The sequence below is a fragment of the Arvicola amphibius genome, chromosome 5, assembly GCF_903992535.2.
Source record: "Arvicola amphibius chromosome 5, mArvAmp1.2, whole genome shotgun sequence".
NCBI lineage: Eukaryota > Metazoa > Chordata > Mammalia > Rodentia > Cricetidae > Arvicola > Arvicola amphibius.
In genome coordinates, this window is record NC_052051.1 from 49679910 (window position 1) to 49697142 (window position 17233).

The following is a 17233-nucleotide window of genomic DNA, read 5'->3' on the forward strand; positions in this document are numbered from 1 at the left end:
CTTGGCTCGTGCTTCAGCTGAGTTGCTTTCCTCAGGGCATATTGCAGTCGGGTCGCTGGCTTCTGGAGAAACTTATTGTGTTGACTGTTCATGTTTGTGCTTTTGCTCTGGGATCTGGGCATCTGGGACTGTGATGTTTGAAGTGTTTTTTGGTGTAGGTATCTGATCTTATCTTCATTGGGTGGGTGCTCCATTCTTTGACTGCTGTTACCCACTCTGGATCCTAGCCAAGTGTGGTGGTTATAGGGTCTCTGTATGCCAGCCGAGTGTGGATCCCTAGTAGAGAGTGGTTCTATGGTTAAGTAGGAGTCACAAATGATTGTATATGGGGTAGATGGAAAGGCTGAAATGGACCCAAACCAAAAGACTCTAGTACATGAGACTTCATTATATATTAAGTGACCCTAAAAAGATACATCTTCTGAGTAATATCCAATATGTCATTTTTGCCTCAGATCAGTAAAATTAAAATCTATAATTCTGGTTTTTAGCATAGCTAAAGAGTTCAATTAAAGACTAGTTAAAGTAATAATTATTTATGCTCAATTCTTTCCTTCTTTTCCTTATCTTCCCCATTCCTTCTGTTCCATTTTATTCCACTCAGCATGCTGTATATCATGGTATATTGATATAGTTTATTCCCAAAGTAGGCATCAAATATTAAAAAAACAAGTAGTTGATTCAAAATTATCAAAATATCACTGTTCTTACTATTCTTCAAAAAGTAAATATTCACAATATATAAAATGTTTGGGTCACTTAACCATTACTTACAACATTTCATATTTGTACTTAATAGAATTTTATTGAGTCCTCATGCTCCTAGTCTCAACTTGTGTCTTCTAAACTGAGAGACCATCTCTTTTCTCTCCTTTCTACTCCCTTGATTTCCTAAGTATAATTTAAATTGTGATGCTGATTTGCTGATAGCCCTTGTTACTGCTCAGCAAGTTCACCTCATCCTTCCCTCTGCATTTTAAAATTCTGACCTCTCCCCACCCACATCTTCTCCTGTCACACACACACACACACACACACACACACACACTTTTTCTATCATGCCCGTACTGTTCTGGTTTTTTAGGGATCTCCTTAAGTTATTCTTATATTAGTTTTGCAATTTGTCCTTATTTTCAGCCTTTTTGAAAAAAAATCTGTTTTCTATTATAATTGGGATTCTTCTGAGAAGAGCTCCATATTATAGAAGGCAAACAATTCTCAAATAATAACCCATAATGATGCAACTTCTGGTAATTTAGACCTTTATGCAAAATGTTTGAAGAGTTGTTTGTGTAGTCTGACTTGGCAAATTGTTTGTTTGTTTCATAGTAAAGGAAAACCCTGTGGAAGGAAGGTTGGTGTGGGTCGTCATTTAGAGCAAGTTAACACGTGAAAACCTGCTTTCACAATGCGAGAGCTTGGAGGTTAAACACGGAAAACGATTCACTCTAAGCAACAGTTTGTCTAGAGAGGGCCAAACTGAATAACATGCAAAGCAAAAGGAATGAGATAGCAAAGTCATGAAGTGAAAAATGAAGTTTTTTTAAAAAAAAATCAAGATTACTAAGGAGGAATAAATGGGCACTAAGAGAGGCATTGAGAGCTCCCACAAAGCTCAAAGACGTCTGCATGGCCCTTCCAGAGGGAGTGGGTGGCGTCAGAAGGAAGGGGCGAGCTGTGAGAAAACTGCAGGATGATATAAATCATAGTCAGACAACCCAAATTTGAATGATTGCTATTAATTATGAGACACAAGCAAATTACTTAGCTTCTTGGTGTCTGTCATATATGAAAGGGGAATAATAAACTACTAATTTACTGTTGAAGAAATCTGAAAAGTAGGGGACTTTAGGTACAAAAGCAAAACTCAAAGCAAAGCAGGAGTCTGACACTACTGTTAATCAGTGTATTAATCAAATCATTCTAAGGTAGCTCTCGAGGTGCAGCTGAACAAGAGCCTCCTGGGAGCGGGCGAGCAGGGAGGAGATTGCAACACCGGAAGGGTGAGCGCGTGAGCAGACCTAATAAACAGATGGATGGATGTGCTAAGAAACAGGAGACTAACCCAGTGTGTTTATAGAGCATTTATTGCACGCGGGACAATTTTCTAAGCATAATGTACTCCTCCTATTTTTAATCTTGTTTAAGCAATGAGATAAATAGATGAGAGAGAAAAATAGCTTTTTTTTTAAAAAAAAAAAGCAGTATGACTATACCTTTGTCTTCATTTCTTACATGAGGAATCAAAGTTGAAGAGAATTCAGATAATAAAGTTTGAAATAAATTGAGATATTTAGATGAAAGCTGGTCTGGAATCTGAGCTCCAAGCCACAGTTGTCTTCAACACAGAATTCATTTTGATGAAGGAGGTGATGAGTGACGGCAGTGGACCCGCCCCCTCCGGAGCAAAGCATGCTAGCTGCAATGACCTCAAGTGTGTGACAGGCCACATGCAGAGACCTCAGTGGAGAAAGCTCTAACTGGGGGAAAGCTCACTTAGAAGAGAAACTACCTACCTCAAGAGAAACTTTTGCCAGTAATCTACAATCTCAAACTTAATCTTTACTTAATAATACAGGTGAGGATGAGAGAGAGGGCATAATGAAGAAATAAAGCAACCTTTGTGATATCTGGTGATTGCGATATAAAGCATTTCAGTTCTTGCCAGAATTTCTACATTTTTTCTTGAACTAATATTCCCTGTACATTTTCTAATATATATGAAACTCTGAACTTCAGTGCTAAATGCCACTCCACCTTCCCGCCAAACTCTCCATTCCCAGAAGGAAAAAAAACAACAACAACATAGTACTTACTTCCATGGAGTTTATCTGAAATTATGTTACATTTTTAAAAAGCTCATACTAATAAAGAAATTGTGCAAAAACTAGTTCTTAGTAATCAATAACTTTTTGACTGAGTAAATAACTTAGCAGAGTGATTAGAATAATAGAATTGTTATAGCTAGAATTATAGAATTTTATAATAGAATTGTTATAGCTAGACAGTGGATCAATTATTTGGAATGTTACCATATTCTTAAGTTGAGCAAAAATACTGAGAGGCAGAAGATGTATAAATATATGAATATATTTGTTTTATATATTATATATGTTATACATAAAAACAAATATATTCATATAGAAATTCAGTCTTGGGTCATCACTCTAGGAAGAAAATATTATGGAAAAAGGAAATGAGGCTTTCCAAAATTGAGAAAAACTGAAATAGATTGATATGACTTGCCAAGGGCCTAGCTGAATCAGTAAAGACCTCCACGTCAGCAAAACATCTGCTGTCACACAATAAAGAGAAAATGCTGAACATTTCAAAACTTAAAGTTATCGCAAATTATGTCTTGAGGAACTCTGGTCATACATGATATTATGTCTTCAGAAAACAATGCTATGGGTTTTGTTGTTGTTTTGTTTTGTTTTTAAGGAGATCCAAAGTATTAACAAAAATAGGCACCAAACTATCATTCAGATGAAGTTGAAATATCTTCAAGCACATAAGAATTTCAAAGGCTTGCCGACTATAGACATTCCCTGAAAGAATTACTGCAGCAGAATGAAAAAATATTTCCAAGGTGCTAGGGCACTGATGGCTTGGCAGTTGAGAGCCCTGGCTGCTCTTTCAGAGGACCCAGATTCAGTCCCCATCAACTATGCAGTGGCTCAAAACTGTCTGTAACTGCATTTCCAGGTCATGCCACACCGTCTTCTGACCTTTCAGGCACTGCTAAATAAAATAGCCAGCTACAGGCAGCATGGGGCCATCTGTCTATCACACTCAGGAAGCAAAGCGATTGCCAGGGCTGCAACTAGAAAAGGGTTCCATGCAGCAGCACGTGGCTGCAACCCAACTGTGGTGGCGTTTATCTGTGAGATGCCTTTGTCTGAGGATATAAGTTGATAAGGAGTTTTATCATCATTACACTAAAGCTTTCTAGTAACCTATTTGGGTAGCTTAGATAGGTATTCCCGTTTTCTAAACAAAGAGGCAAGAGACAAGGAGGTTGTCCATTTTTCAATTATAGGCAATGGTGTTAGGCTTTGGGGAACCGGACTACTAATTCAGAAAGGTTCACAAGTATGGAGTGTTCCATCCCCTGCTTTGAGTCTCGGTTTCTTTGTGTTTGATTTTTACGTTGAAAGGGTGTTTTGTAGAGCACGTTTCTAGAGTGACAGTGATTTTTTTTCTTTGTTTTTGGGATGATGCTTACAGGTACTTTCCATTATGGTTGTTGAAGATTCTTCCTCTACTTTTCGCGTTAGTGCTCTGTCTTTTTTTCTTCCATTGTTTTGGAATTTTCTGCTTCATCTCTAATTTCTAGCTATGAGTATGAGGCAAGCATGGTTGGTTATCTTTATTCTCTGATGTGGGATTCCCTTCTATATTCTGTGAATATGTTTTATTACCATTGGTTAATAAAGAAGCTACTTTGGCCTATGGCAGGGCAGAATATAGCCAGGCTGAAAGAGATATAGAGAAAGAGTAAGTGAAGTCAGGGAGATGCCATGTAGCTGCTGAAGGAGAAAGATGCTTACCCAGTAAGCCACAGCCTCATGGCAATACACATATTGATAGAATTGAATTAATTTAAGATAGAAGAGGTAGGTAGAAATATGCCTAAATTGTTGGCCAAGCAATGTTGTAATTAACATAGCTTCTGTGTGATTATTTGGGTCTGGGCAGCCTGGAAATGAACGAGCAGTCTCCTTTTACAAATAGCACCCACTGTCTGGAGCATGGATGCACATAAGGTTTTTAAAACACTTAAGGAAAAAAAAACAGGGCTTCTAGACCCACAAAAACAGGAGCCAAGCGTAATTTCTTGGTAGCTGCATTTTTTTTTTTCAGATAGGCTCTGTTTGCTAGAGGCAAGCAGAGGTACAGCTCCTTTAAGAGAAGGTTTCCTGACTCAGCATTAGCAGCAAAAACTGCATGGCTTCTTTAACAGAAGCTTCTTGGCTCGTGCTGGCAGCACTAATTCTGGCTCTTTTGGGAAGTCCTGCACTTAAATGGGGTTTGTGAGCAGAGTGCTGCTAGTTGCTTAATGGCAACATAGATCCATTGAGTCCCTGGAGACGAGGTGGTAAGTATGGCTAGCAGAGGTGGCGAACTTACCTCATTTTGAATGGGGTGGGGCCAACAGACAGGGCCACAGAGTTGGTCCTAGGCATGCCTTCTTAGCAGTTAGAAAAAAAAATGGCACTCTGGGCAGAAAATGATTACAGATACATAATAAATACAGATTCAGACAGAAATAAATCTCTGAGTGGGTCATAATGTGTTTAAAAATGTGCATGGGCTTGGGAGAGAGAAAAAAAGAATATAGATACCTATAAAAAGGTAAATTATTTTAAAAAATAAAAGTCTTTAAAGAGACAGTAAAAAGTAGTATAAAAGAGTACAGACAGTCATAGATTAAAGGACTAAAGAAAAATAAGACATATAAAGATGGAACACACACAGGGAGTCTGGATTATGCATATTATTGTGTTTTCTTTGAATTTTTTGACTGCAGAGAGACATTTGTTTCTGGGGACTGTTAAGCTAAATCAACATATATGTTTTAAAGGTATCTTGACTTCAATATTTGAGTCTAAGGAGATGTCACTTTGGAAAAGAGGTTCTGCTTTTATTTCCACAGAAGATGAGAATCTGTGAATTCCTTTCAGGCTAATGTGGTTTGATGGAACAAGAACCACCCCCATAGGTCTCTGTGAACCTTAAATATACTTCACCCAACAAACAGTAGGAAGGAAACTACATTCAAATTTCCAAAAATGATTGTTTATAAATGTTTTCATTTATAGAGGATTGGTTATAAGTGACTAATGGTCACAGTCAATTCCTAAAATAAGGGGGGGGGGTATGATATAGAGATAAATACTTTACATTGGTATGGACTTTGGCCTATTGACACAAATTTAAGTTTGATTTGTTACACTGTGTATATGTATTTCTGCTCTTGTTTAAGGTATTGTGTTTGTGCAGTTTATTTAAAAATGTAGTATATAATTAAGAAATATAGATTAATAGATAGTCATCTATAATAGTCCAACTTTTTATCGTGTTAGTCAGGCTTTCTAGATATATGAAGATATATTTCAGTTAGATAATCTTTAACACTTCAAAGACCTACAGAATATGGCATTTAAAATGTTTTAAGAACTTAGACTTTTCTCAACAGTGAGACATGTCTGCTTCTGGCAGCACCAATTACTTCAGAAAGGTTGAGGGGCATTAAATAAAACGTATCATGAAATTTGTGTTTAATATGACAAGGGTAGTCATTTGGGCAAGAAACTGTTCTAGTCTGGATTGCTTGATGGTATGCAGTATGAACTGGACATACAGGATCCACAGAAAAGTGACTGCCGAACTTTCCAAAAGAAGGGATGATCTTCAGGGTTCCTGTTTCATAGGAGAAACTGCCAGACATTCTGCAGGACACAGAAGAAAGCAACTGATGAACTTGGGCAGTACAAGGCAGAACAGACCTTCAAATTTCCTTCTTCAATGAAAAGTCTGCCAGATACCATGGGCCTGTAGGCTGAAGATGGATATAGAGAAAGAGTAGGTGGAGTCAAGGAAATGCCATGTAGCTGCCAGAGGATAAAGACACCAGAACTTTGCCCAGTTATCCACAGCCTCGTGGTGATACATAGATTGATAGAAATGGGTTAGTTTAAGATATAAGAATTAGGTAGGAATACACCTAAGTTGTTGGTCAAGCAATGTTGTAATTAATATAGTTTCTGTGTGAATATTTGGGTCTGGGCAGCCAGGAAACAAACGAGCAGTCTCCGCTTACACTTCTCCTTGGATTTGTTACACTTCTTCTTTTGTTGTTTTTTTTAGAGGAGGAAAGAGTTTATTTGTCTTACAATTCCAGGTTACAGTTCATTATTGCATTTAAGTCAAGGCAAGAACTCAAACAGCTACTCATGTCCACACTCAAGAGAAGAGAGAAATGAATACATGCATATTGCTTGCTTGCTGCTCAGCTTGATTTCTCCATTCATAGAGTTTAGAATTTTCTGCCTAAGGAATGGTGCCTCTCACAGTGGGCTGTGTCTTCCCACATCAATTAATAATCAAGATAATCTCCCACAGAAACACAGTGCTTGTTATGCTTCTTAAATCTGAGACTGAACATTTTCCATCAGTCCTGGGAACTAATCTGTCATTATCCCTTGAGATATCATTGTGCCCTAACCATCCCTCATTTTCTTCAGGGTACCAGTTCTGTCACAATCTCTTCCTTGAGTGTTTTGGTTCTCTGTGGGTATTTTGTATGTGTATACTTGAAGTTTGGTGATCTACCTTCTTCTGTCAAACACACTGGAAGAATTTTTAATTTCAGATAGACTATTTATCAATTCCAAAAGGTATACTTTCCTTTTTTATAAATTATATTAATGAAATTCTCTATTTTCTTTCAATTTGTTCACTTAGCCTACTGATATACTGAACAAATTTACAGTGTGTTAAAGCCCCTTGTCTGCAAAACTAAAGACAGCAGTCTGATAACATGTATCATCTATGTGTTTGTTACTCCCATGGGTTTTGCTTGCCCTGTAAACTCAATGTACAGTAAGCACTATATAAAAAGCTATTGTGTGGGGCTGGAGAGATGGCTCAGCGGTTAAGAGCATTGCCTGCTCTTCCAAAGGTCCTGAGTTCAATTCCCAGCAACCACATGGTGGCTCACAACCATCTGTAATGAGGTCTGGTGCCCTCTTCTGGCCTGCAGGCATCTACATAGACAGAGTATTGTATACATAATAAATAAATATTTAAAAAATAAAAATAAATAAAAATAAAAACCTATTGTGCCTATAGATGAGTGTGTGACGTGAATGAGAATGACCCCAAAAGGCTTATTTGTTCAAATGCTTAGTCCCCAGTTAGTGAAACTGTTTGGAAGGATTAGGAGATATAACCTTGTTGGAGTAGGGATGTACCTGAGGGTGATCTTTGAAATTTCAAATGCAGAAGCTAGGCCCAGTATCTCTCACTGCCTGTGGATCAGGAGGTCAAGCTCTCAGCTACTGGTCCCCATGTGCCTGCTTCCTGCCATGATATTCATGGACCAACCTTTTCAAACTATAAGCAAGCCCCCAATTAAATGCAGGAGGTGCCTTGATCATGCTGTTTCTTCACATTAATAGAAAAGTAAGACAATTAATTTCCAACAGAAATGTTTGCCTTTCCCCATTAGAGATGAGATATTAAACCACCATGACTTGCTGAGTCATCAGTAAAATGGATCAGACCTGTATTGCAGGATTAGGAAGTTCAGCCCATTGCTGGTTCTCCCCTCCTTGGGTCCATGGACTTCCTTGGCTTTTAATAAAGAACATGTGGGTCCTCAGTCTTGAAGACACAGGTACTGTCAGTTCTAGTCTTTGGATGTATTGTGTCTGGTTTTTTTTAACTGCCAGTACCAAACATCTTCAAAGTCTTGTTTATATCTTAAGGGGTAAAAAATCTAGGTATTCAAGGGACTTTGCTTTGATTGACATAAGAGAACCTCCCATAACCTTCGTATGATTCTAACCCAAAGCCGTCCCAGCCTTCCATATGACCACAGACGCTAGTAACTTGGTCAAAATTAGCTGTCATGTGTCTGATCAATATGGGTTACAACCATACACATATTTCCAATGATCTTAGGAACTAAGACACCACTCAGTAGCAAAGTTATCACAGGTTTGGCCTGAAGCTAAGAAGGGGTCAAAACATGCCTAAAACTCTGGATTTTCTCATCCTGAGAGTGGCAGGAGTTTGGCGCACCAACAGACCTGAGCAAGTAGACTTCCCCAGGCAAGCACACGCCCCCCGTGCAGGTGGCAACCGATAGCTCATGCATCTCCAAGGCTATCAGGACTGGTTACTGTTTACTTGACTGCTGAAACATCCTGGGCTGAACTAACTAACTTTCTTTCTTTCTTTCTTTCTTTCTTTCTTTCTTTCTTTCTTTCTTTCTTCCTTCCTTCCTTCCTTCCTTTTTTTTTTCTTTTCTTTTCTTTTCTTTATTTTGAGACAGGGTTTCTCTCTGTAATAGCCCTTGCTGTCCTGAAACTAGCTCTGTAAGAATCCATGAAAGACTGTTTTTATTTTGTTTACAAAAACAAATCTAAAGCAAAGTGTCTGGGAAAGTTAAAAATAGAGCAACGGAAAAAATAGGATCATGCAACTGCTGCAAGGAAACAAGAGTAGAGGGAGAGGATGGCACTGAAGGGGTGGCGAGAGGCACGGTGTGAACTCGCAGGTACCAAAGCACGGTGTGAAAACACACAGGCAAGCACTTTAGACTCTAGAAGAAACTGGGAAGTGTTGGAAAGCACTAAACAAGGGTCCCAGACTGAATTGGAGGGAGAAGAGCTGAACACAGGCATTGTCTGTCTCTGCAAGGTGACCAGAGGCATCTTGCTCCCGGGACCACAGCTACTTAGAGCCACTTTGCTGTGATGACTTCCTTGCATTGGTGGCTTTTAAGACTGTACCTTAAAACATGAAGTAAAACGAACTCTCCTTTCTTTAAATTGCCTGTCACAGCAGTGAGAAAACTATTTCTTCAAAGCTCTATTCTTGGTTTTGAAGATAATTTTGCTTTCCATTTCAATGAGGAAGGTGGAGCAAATCTCCATGAGATCTGCCTGGTCCTCACTGACTACCGCATCCTCCAAGTCTCCATGATATCTGCCTGCTCCCCATTGACTACCATACCCTCAGATCTCTCTTCTCAAAGGTCAATTTCGTCCCGCACTTCTCAAATGTACTTCCATTTACTTCTCCGGGGGATCTTAGGAGATCAGTGCCAATGTTTTAATTTCACCCTGGAAGCCAATTTCAAGTGACATTATTGGAAACAATGATTCATCTCTGCAGTGTTCCCTTCCTGTCCCAAACAGTGGCTCCACACTCCGTAGCATCACCGACACCTGGGAGGTTATAAGGCACTGACCCATTAACTTTGTTAATGTGAAGGAATGTGTTTTCAAGATTCCCTGGTGTTTCTTAGGCCATTTGATGTTTAAAGAACAGCTCTGTGCTGATGTGCTCTTTCCCATGCACTTTTCCACTATAAAACAGTGGCACCAATTATTTTTAAGTAAAATTGGTGCTTGGATCATGTAGTAGGGCTTAGTCTTTGTTCCCGAGGAAGTATCATTAGGAAAGATGGTCTTCCCAAGGCACCAACTAATTCCAACCCCTCCATAAATCCTCTCGGTGTCTTATGGCCTTGAAAACAGAGCTTCTGGTGGTGCCCCTTCCCTGGCGTGATTGATTTCATTAAGTTTGGATTCTCTGAGTCCCCACATTCAGGGCGGCAGCTTAGTGGTAGCCAGATCAAAAGACTTTAGGATTACCAGCCTTATAAGAGCCCATTCTTATTCTAATCGTTCATTTTAACTGTTAATTTCTCATTCACTGAGAAAGAGCTTGGTTTAATTAAAAGCAGAAACAAATTTTTCAAATTTGATCTTGGAGCATGGGCTTATTTTAAGGCATATTGTTAGTGGTGAGTATTGGGAATCCACCCATGGAAAAGAGTTTGAGAGCCTATAATTTATTTTCTAAAATAATGGAATCAAATGCCTCTTCTTTGTTCGGTGCAGAGGTCTGACTTACAGTAAACATTCTGATGGGAAGACGCTGGTGAGAGGGTGGGGGACCAGCACTGCGTCACTGAGACCTCTGCTAGCACTGTTCCCATTAGAACACAATGGCTCCAGACAAAGAAGAAACGATAGGGGTGAACCACAGCACCCTCTGCTTCACAGCCACATAGAGGGGATGGCACAGTAAACTCCCGAGACAGCTTCCTCCCCGGCTTTGACCCTTCCACATACACTTTAGAGGAAAAACATTTTTTTACTTATGTAAAGTATACATAGCACTAACCTCACCAAAGTGAAAGTCTAATCACTTTGACTTCAGAGTTTCAAGATTTTGAATGAACTCACAAAAAAGCTTCCTCTACAGAAGAGGTAGCTGCGCTCAGCGGTTCCTCATTTCCATCGTGGTGGGACCCGTCCATTCCTGTTGCTGTTGCAAAGGACTACTCTCAGCTGGCAAATATTTTGAATTCTTAGATGACACTAAGAGACAGAACTGCTTTCAGCGTCCCATAAGCCACTGTGCTACCTTTTCCCCTTCCAGTCTTCAGGGGATGAAGTTCAGGACACTTTGAAACCATTCGAGCCATTAACAGTTTATGGCTTCAGGGATTAAACCACATCACTCGGGTCATTTGTTAAGCAACTATAGTATTTAAATAAATTTATAATTACCCACCAGTTTTTTCAATCACCCTCAAGGATTTTGATTCAATGCATTATTTCCTGGCACATTTTTTAAAAAAATCTTCTTACACTAGCACAACCCCTCGCCTTAATGCTCTTTGCTCTTCTTTTTCTTCACATTCTTAAAGACGTTACCAAAGGAACCCATTGCCACATCCAGGGTGGTCTTCCATTCCTGGTCGAATGCCTGATTACCCTGCCTCACCCCTATATAAACCCACTGGCTTAATTGTTTCCATGTCTGAACCCCTGAAAGTCTAATCAAATTGTTAAGAGAAATTTCTCTAATTACTTCATCCCACAAATATTCCCTTTCTCATCTTGAAAGTTTCATTTCCGATACAACCATTCTGTTCTTTCATGCCGCGCTAATTTTGTAAAAATACTGAATTTCCCACAAGCATGACCTGTATGAGTGTTATCAGTTGTAATAACTGACCACGTAAGGTTATATCCTTTTGTCTTGAGTGTACTGTGCTGGAAACACACAATGAGTGTTTATGTCTTTCCCAAATGTCAGAATTTATTGAATAAATATGTATGTATGTGGTTTATGCTAGATCTTAAACCCAGGACAGACAGTTAGCAGAGGTGCCTGTTAGCATACAGGTTCTCCCAGCATCCCTGAGTCCTCCTGGCTAGCATACCCTATCCCCTATGCTAGACCTCTCCTGCCTAGGGGCTGGGCTGGGCTTTTACTTCTCCTGGCTGATCTTCCATATATAATCCAGCCATTTTGGCTAACACCAACCTCCTTTACCTTTTGGTCTCCCGACTCTCCACTGGCCTCTTGGCTCCTGGCTCTCCCCTCTCCCCAGCTCCCTCTCCTCACAAGGTCCAGCTCAGTCATGTCTACTCTGAACCCTTCCAAATGCCTCTAGCTAAGCTCCCCCCCCCCCAGGTCTACAATAAACCTCCTCCTCCACTGTGCCTAGGAGCGGTCATGGCTTTCTTTGATTTCTTTCATTCACTTAACGGAATGATTATAAGTTCAAGAGGCCACAGCACAGTTCAAAACTTTAGAAATACGAATAGCATCTGTGTTAAATCACTCACAAGGAAGAAGCTATTGCTACAGAATCAGGCCACAGGAGAGCCAGAGTCAAGAGCATAGATCTGTAGATACCAAAAGTAGGGCCTTTTTTCAAACAGTCTGGGTTCAGAGGGGCAGACTGCTATTGAGCAGGTCACATCAATAGCAGGGACCGAGCCAAACCAAAGCCCCAGAGACAGTTGGGAATTCTCTGCCTGTCAGCTCTTCATGCACATATGAGGTGTCTGTTAACAGGCTTTGCCATTGTGGTGCTCGGTCCCCACCACTCTGTGGGGGCCAGGCGAGAGAGCGATGCCCGTTCTTTGGCCTGGCACGTCTTGTAAGTTCTTGGACGTGGTCTCCCTGATGTGATTTGAATATGTTCATGTGCCTCGACAGTCTCCATCCACCCTGATAAGCTTGTAGGGCAGAACCCTTGCTACCCCCAGGGATAAATCGTCTATCAGTGGTGTCACCTGAGTGATGCAGAGCGGATGGCATCGTTTACCCATCCACCCAGAAGCCCAGTCATCCTCCACCCTCAAAACGGAGTTAAAAGCTGCTTCGGATGGAGTATCACAGGACAGGGCACAGCTAAAAGACTTGTGTTTCACATGATGCGGAGCGTGTCAGAGTGGAGCACAGCCTGATCGCAACACCTTTGCCTCCCTTGAATTTTTCAGTCTTCTTCACGCCATCCACAAAATAAATTCTTAAGAAAATATATGAATTTTAAAAAGGAACAGGAAAATAACAAGAAGCTACACTTAGGCGTTTCCCACTCAGTAGAAATAGATTAATTTGATAGATCACATTGTACCTTACTTGATATAATGTCTTCTCTCCAGTGAGTACTTTGACAAGCCTGTCAAAGTCAGATGACTGTAGGTGAATAGACCTACATCTCGTCTTCTTCTGGTTTGGGGTTAGTACCATGCCAACTTTGTCAGCATGGTTCTGTGACATGACTTCAGAGCAGTGATGATGGTCCCTTCAGTAGCAGCTTTTCTTCGCTCAGGAGTGCTTTGGTTGTCCATGGTCTTTTGTGTTTCCAAATGAATTTTAAGATCGTTTTTTTTCTTCTGCTGCTTCTGTGAAGAATGGCATTAGCATTTTGATGAGGGTTGCATTGAATCTGTAGACTGCTTTTGACCATTTTTCACAACATTGGTTCTCCCAGTTCCTAAGCACCAAAGGCCTTTCTGCTTCCTGGTTTCTTCTTCAGTGTCTTTCTCGAGCATTTTGAAGTTTTCACTGTATAAGTGCTTCATTTCCTTGATTAGGTTTGAACCTCTAGAGTAGTAGGAATTCAGTCAGCAGGTCCCCTGTCAGGGTGGCATTCAACCACAGCAGCCTGGTTCTGACCAGTGTTCATGTGAATTCTTTCTCCCCTGCAAAACTACCATGGTGACTCTAGATGGCTCCCCTGCTTGGGCTGCAAGCTTGTGGCAAGCGGAAAGCTTTCCAGTAGCCGGGCTTGGTGTTATCTGGGGTGATGGAATTTCCGAAGATTCTCTTTGATTTTATTTTCTCCCTGCAGAGCAGAGAGATTTAGTCGTGCATGAAAAGACAGAGTGGTAGTTTGTAGAGCAAACTGATCCTCTTTCTAGGCTGTTGTCCCAGGTAGGCAAGTCTCAGGAATTTCTGGTCTCTCTATTACTGAGCTCTCCTAAATGGAGTCAGCAGGTTGTACTTACATGTACATATGCATATATGTAATAACAGTCAGAGAGGAATTCATGAAATTGGGATAGAATGTGGAGGTGGCATGAGGTGGAATGTGGGAAGAGTCGGGGGACTGAGGAAAGGGTAGAAATGATGCAAACACACAACTCAGGCATGAAATTCTCAAAATACAATAAATAAATGCAAAAAAAAAGAAATTACTGTATTTTTAATTTACAGTGCATTTCAAGTGGCAGACTCCATGGAGACTTTTCTTTCTTTAATTTTTTTGTTTTAATTTTTTATTGATTCTTTGTGGATTTCACCTCATGCGGTCCAATCCCTCTCATCTCGCTTTTGTAAAACGATTATTAAAGACCCAGTGATGTGGATTCTCCTCTGCATGCTGTGAATATGATTAATAAAGACCCAGTGATGTGGATTCTCCTCTGTGTGCTATGAGTATGCTTTATTAGCATTGACTAATAAATAAAACTGTTTCGGCCAATGGCTTAGCAGAGCAAAACCAGGCAGAAAATCTGAACAGAGATATATAAAGAGAGTGCAGGGGGGGAGGAGGGTCAAGGAGACGCCATGTAGCTGCCAAATGAGTAATATACTGGCACAGATTAATAAAGAGTAATGTAGTAAAGCCACAGCCTAGTGGCAATGCACGGATTAATAAAAAGGAGTTAATTCAAGATGTAAGAGCTAGCTAGAAATATATCTGAGTCATTGGCCGAACAGTGTTGTAATTAATATAGTTTGTGTGATTATTCAGGTCTGGGCAGCTGGAAAAGCAAGAGCAGTCTCTGCCTACAACACAGAGACAGATATTGGGGTTCAAGCTGAAGATCAGAAAAACAAAGCAGCCAAGCCCCTTGAGAGTTCTTACCTCTACGGAGGCTCAGACAAAGGGGTGATTCTGTCCTCAGCATGATTACAGACTGGAATGCTCTGCACCAAACCTCAGACTGCAATGAGCTCTTGTCTCCTCTTCCCTTATATTCCTCTCTCTGCCCAGCCATACCACTTCTGTCTCCACCTCCCTAATGCTGGGATAAAAGGCGTGTGGTCCCAAGTGCTGGAGCTTTGTTTGAGCTCTGTTTCTCTTCTTAGATTCAATCTCGTGTAGCCCAGGGTTGTCTTCAGTCCTGGGATTACAGGTGTGAGCCACCACTCTGTGGCTTAGTTCAGCACTCTGATCTTCAGGCAAGCTTTATTTATCAAACCACAAATAAACACTATACCCTGTCCTTTTGTATCTGCTCTCTGCCCTTGGAACCTCTACCCCACACACACACTCAAAAATAAAATTAAATTAAAAGAAAAATCTTATCACAGAAGCTGTATCTCTCATTAACACCCCCAGGTTAGGTTCTTTGCATGGTGTTAATACACATACTTTCTGCTAACCGTGGTTCTCAAACCGCAGTCGGGCGCTCTTCATGGCAAGCTCCCGTCGGAGGATAGTGGGCATAAAGCCGAGCTTCCTTTGTCCTCAATGCTCACACCTTCAGCAAAAACCAGAAAACATGATCACACAGACCTGTGTTAGAAAAACACTCAAAATGGGATCTCAGCACACATGAAGCTGAGGCCAGAGACGCTTACCCTGGGCTAAATAGCTTATGTTAAAACATACAAAAAAAATAGTAAATTTTTGAAACTTCTATGATTTCTTAGCTCGGTTGCCTATTGTCATTCCAAGCTACTTTGGATCTGCTCCTGATTTCCGAGGGCAGTTCATGGCTACCAGGTGCTTTAACTTCTCTTAGTAGCAAGTACTTACCTGCCTCTGGAGTATCAGGCCAATGTGTAGTATTTCCTGTTGTGTAATGTCGAAATGTATCCAGAAAACCTGTCTCAGTCCTTGTTACTTACCTTGTAGAGTGATTTCTTGAGAATGGCATAATACAAATTACTGAATTTAGGATACTTTAAATCCTAGCTTAGTAGACTCATGAGTAGAATATTTATTTTTTCCACTTGGGCAGCTCTAAGAATATTATCTGTCTAACTGTGCTTCTATCCCTCTGCGTATACTTAGGGGCACCGCAAAAAGGCAAAAATGGGGCAAAGTGCCTTTTTGTGAAGGAGGAAGAAACACTTTGTCAAAATCTTTGTTTGTTTGTTCTAGCTATAGACTTCAACGTGGCAACTATCTTAAAGAACCCAAGAGCACACACCACCTCTGTGCTCAAGGAGGAATCAACAGCATCGAAAGTAGCGGCAAAGGTGTGCCCCCCCTCCGCCGTATTGTAAGAGCTGTCCTTGTTCCATTTGCAGTATCATTAAAACCGCCCAGATTCACACAGTCATTCTGGCCAGCACATTCTCAAACACATGTCTTAGAAACACTTAATGTTCAGATATTTATTTGGAGATATGAATCTTAAATTTAAATGTTCTATTTTCTTCTGACAAGGCCATCATCTCTAGTGAAATTTCTTAAAGAACAAAAAGGATAGCATTTATCTTCTCTTCTGGACAGTTCTTGGCAGTGGCTTCTCCTTGGGTTGACACGCAAAGATAAGGCCTAGGGCACCCCCATGGCTGTTATGGTTGCCGTGACAACTCAGTGGGATGTTGGCAGTGGCTGCCCTGTCTTCCCTTCTTAAGTGTGGCCCTGGAGGAGCTGACTCTGTAGATGCTGTTTCCTCGAGGACAGCTTAGGTCCTCTGTGGGGTTTTGTCTGTTTGTTTGTTTGCTTTGTTTTTAAATGAAATGAGAAGAGATAGTTTATTCTGGAGCCATTTTGAGTGACTGTGGCCCGAGAACACAGATTTAGGTTTCCCCAAATTCCAAGTTCTATTGTGAAATGAGTTTCATGAAGTTTTATAGTTTTATAGAGCGAAGAAAGTCATGGATTAAGGTGAGTTTAAAATGCAGCGACGGGTACCTCAGAGAGTGGCTACGACAAGATGGGGAAGATTTTCCCAGAGGCCCCAAAGCACTGATTGCATCCTTAGCTTTGGGGTGGGTGGGCTCTAGTGGTCTGCTAAGTTAATAGGTTCCCAAAGGATTTTATCTAGTAGTCACAACATATTCTGACATGGAGCTAGGCAGCTATGGCTGTTCGGAGGGCGAAAGCTAGCCTGAGATAATGTACCTAAGCTAATTACCCCACCCAACCCTAACATTCCAGTCTCCCACACTCCTGAAGTTCCAGCTAGTCAGCCCGTCTCTGCAGACACAGCTTCTGTGCAGT

General features: G+C 40.7%; 1 protein-coding gene across 1 annotated transcript in view; it reads left to right on the plus strand.

The window, feature by feature from the left end:
* Positions 1 to 17233, plus strand: part of Fam227b (family with sequence similarity 227 member B) — a 161971-nt gene that overhangs the window by 126619 nt on the left and 18119 nt on the right. Inside the window, exons 12-13 of the mRNA XM_038329974.1 lie at positions 16163 to 16260; positions 17203 to 17205. Of these exons, the coding sequence (XP_038185902.1) occupies positions 16163 to 16260; positions 17203 to 17205 (101 nt within the window). The remainder of the gene's footprint in view (positions 1 to 16162; positions 16261 to 17202; positions 17206 to 17233) is intronic.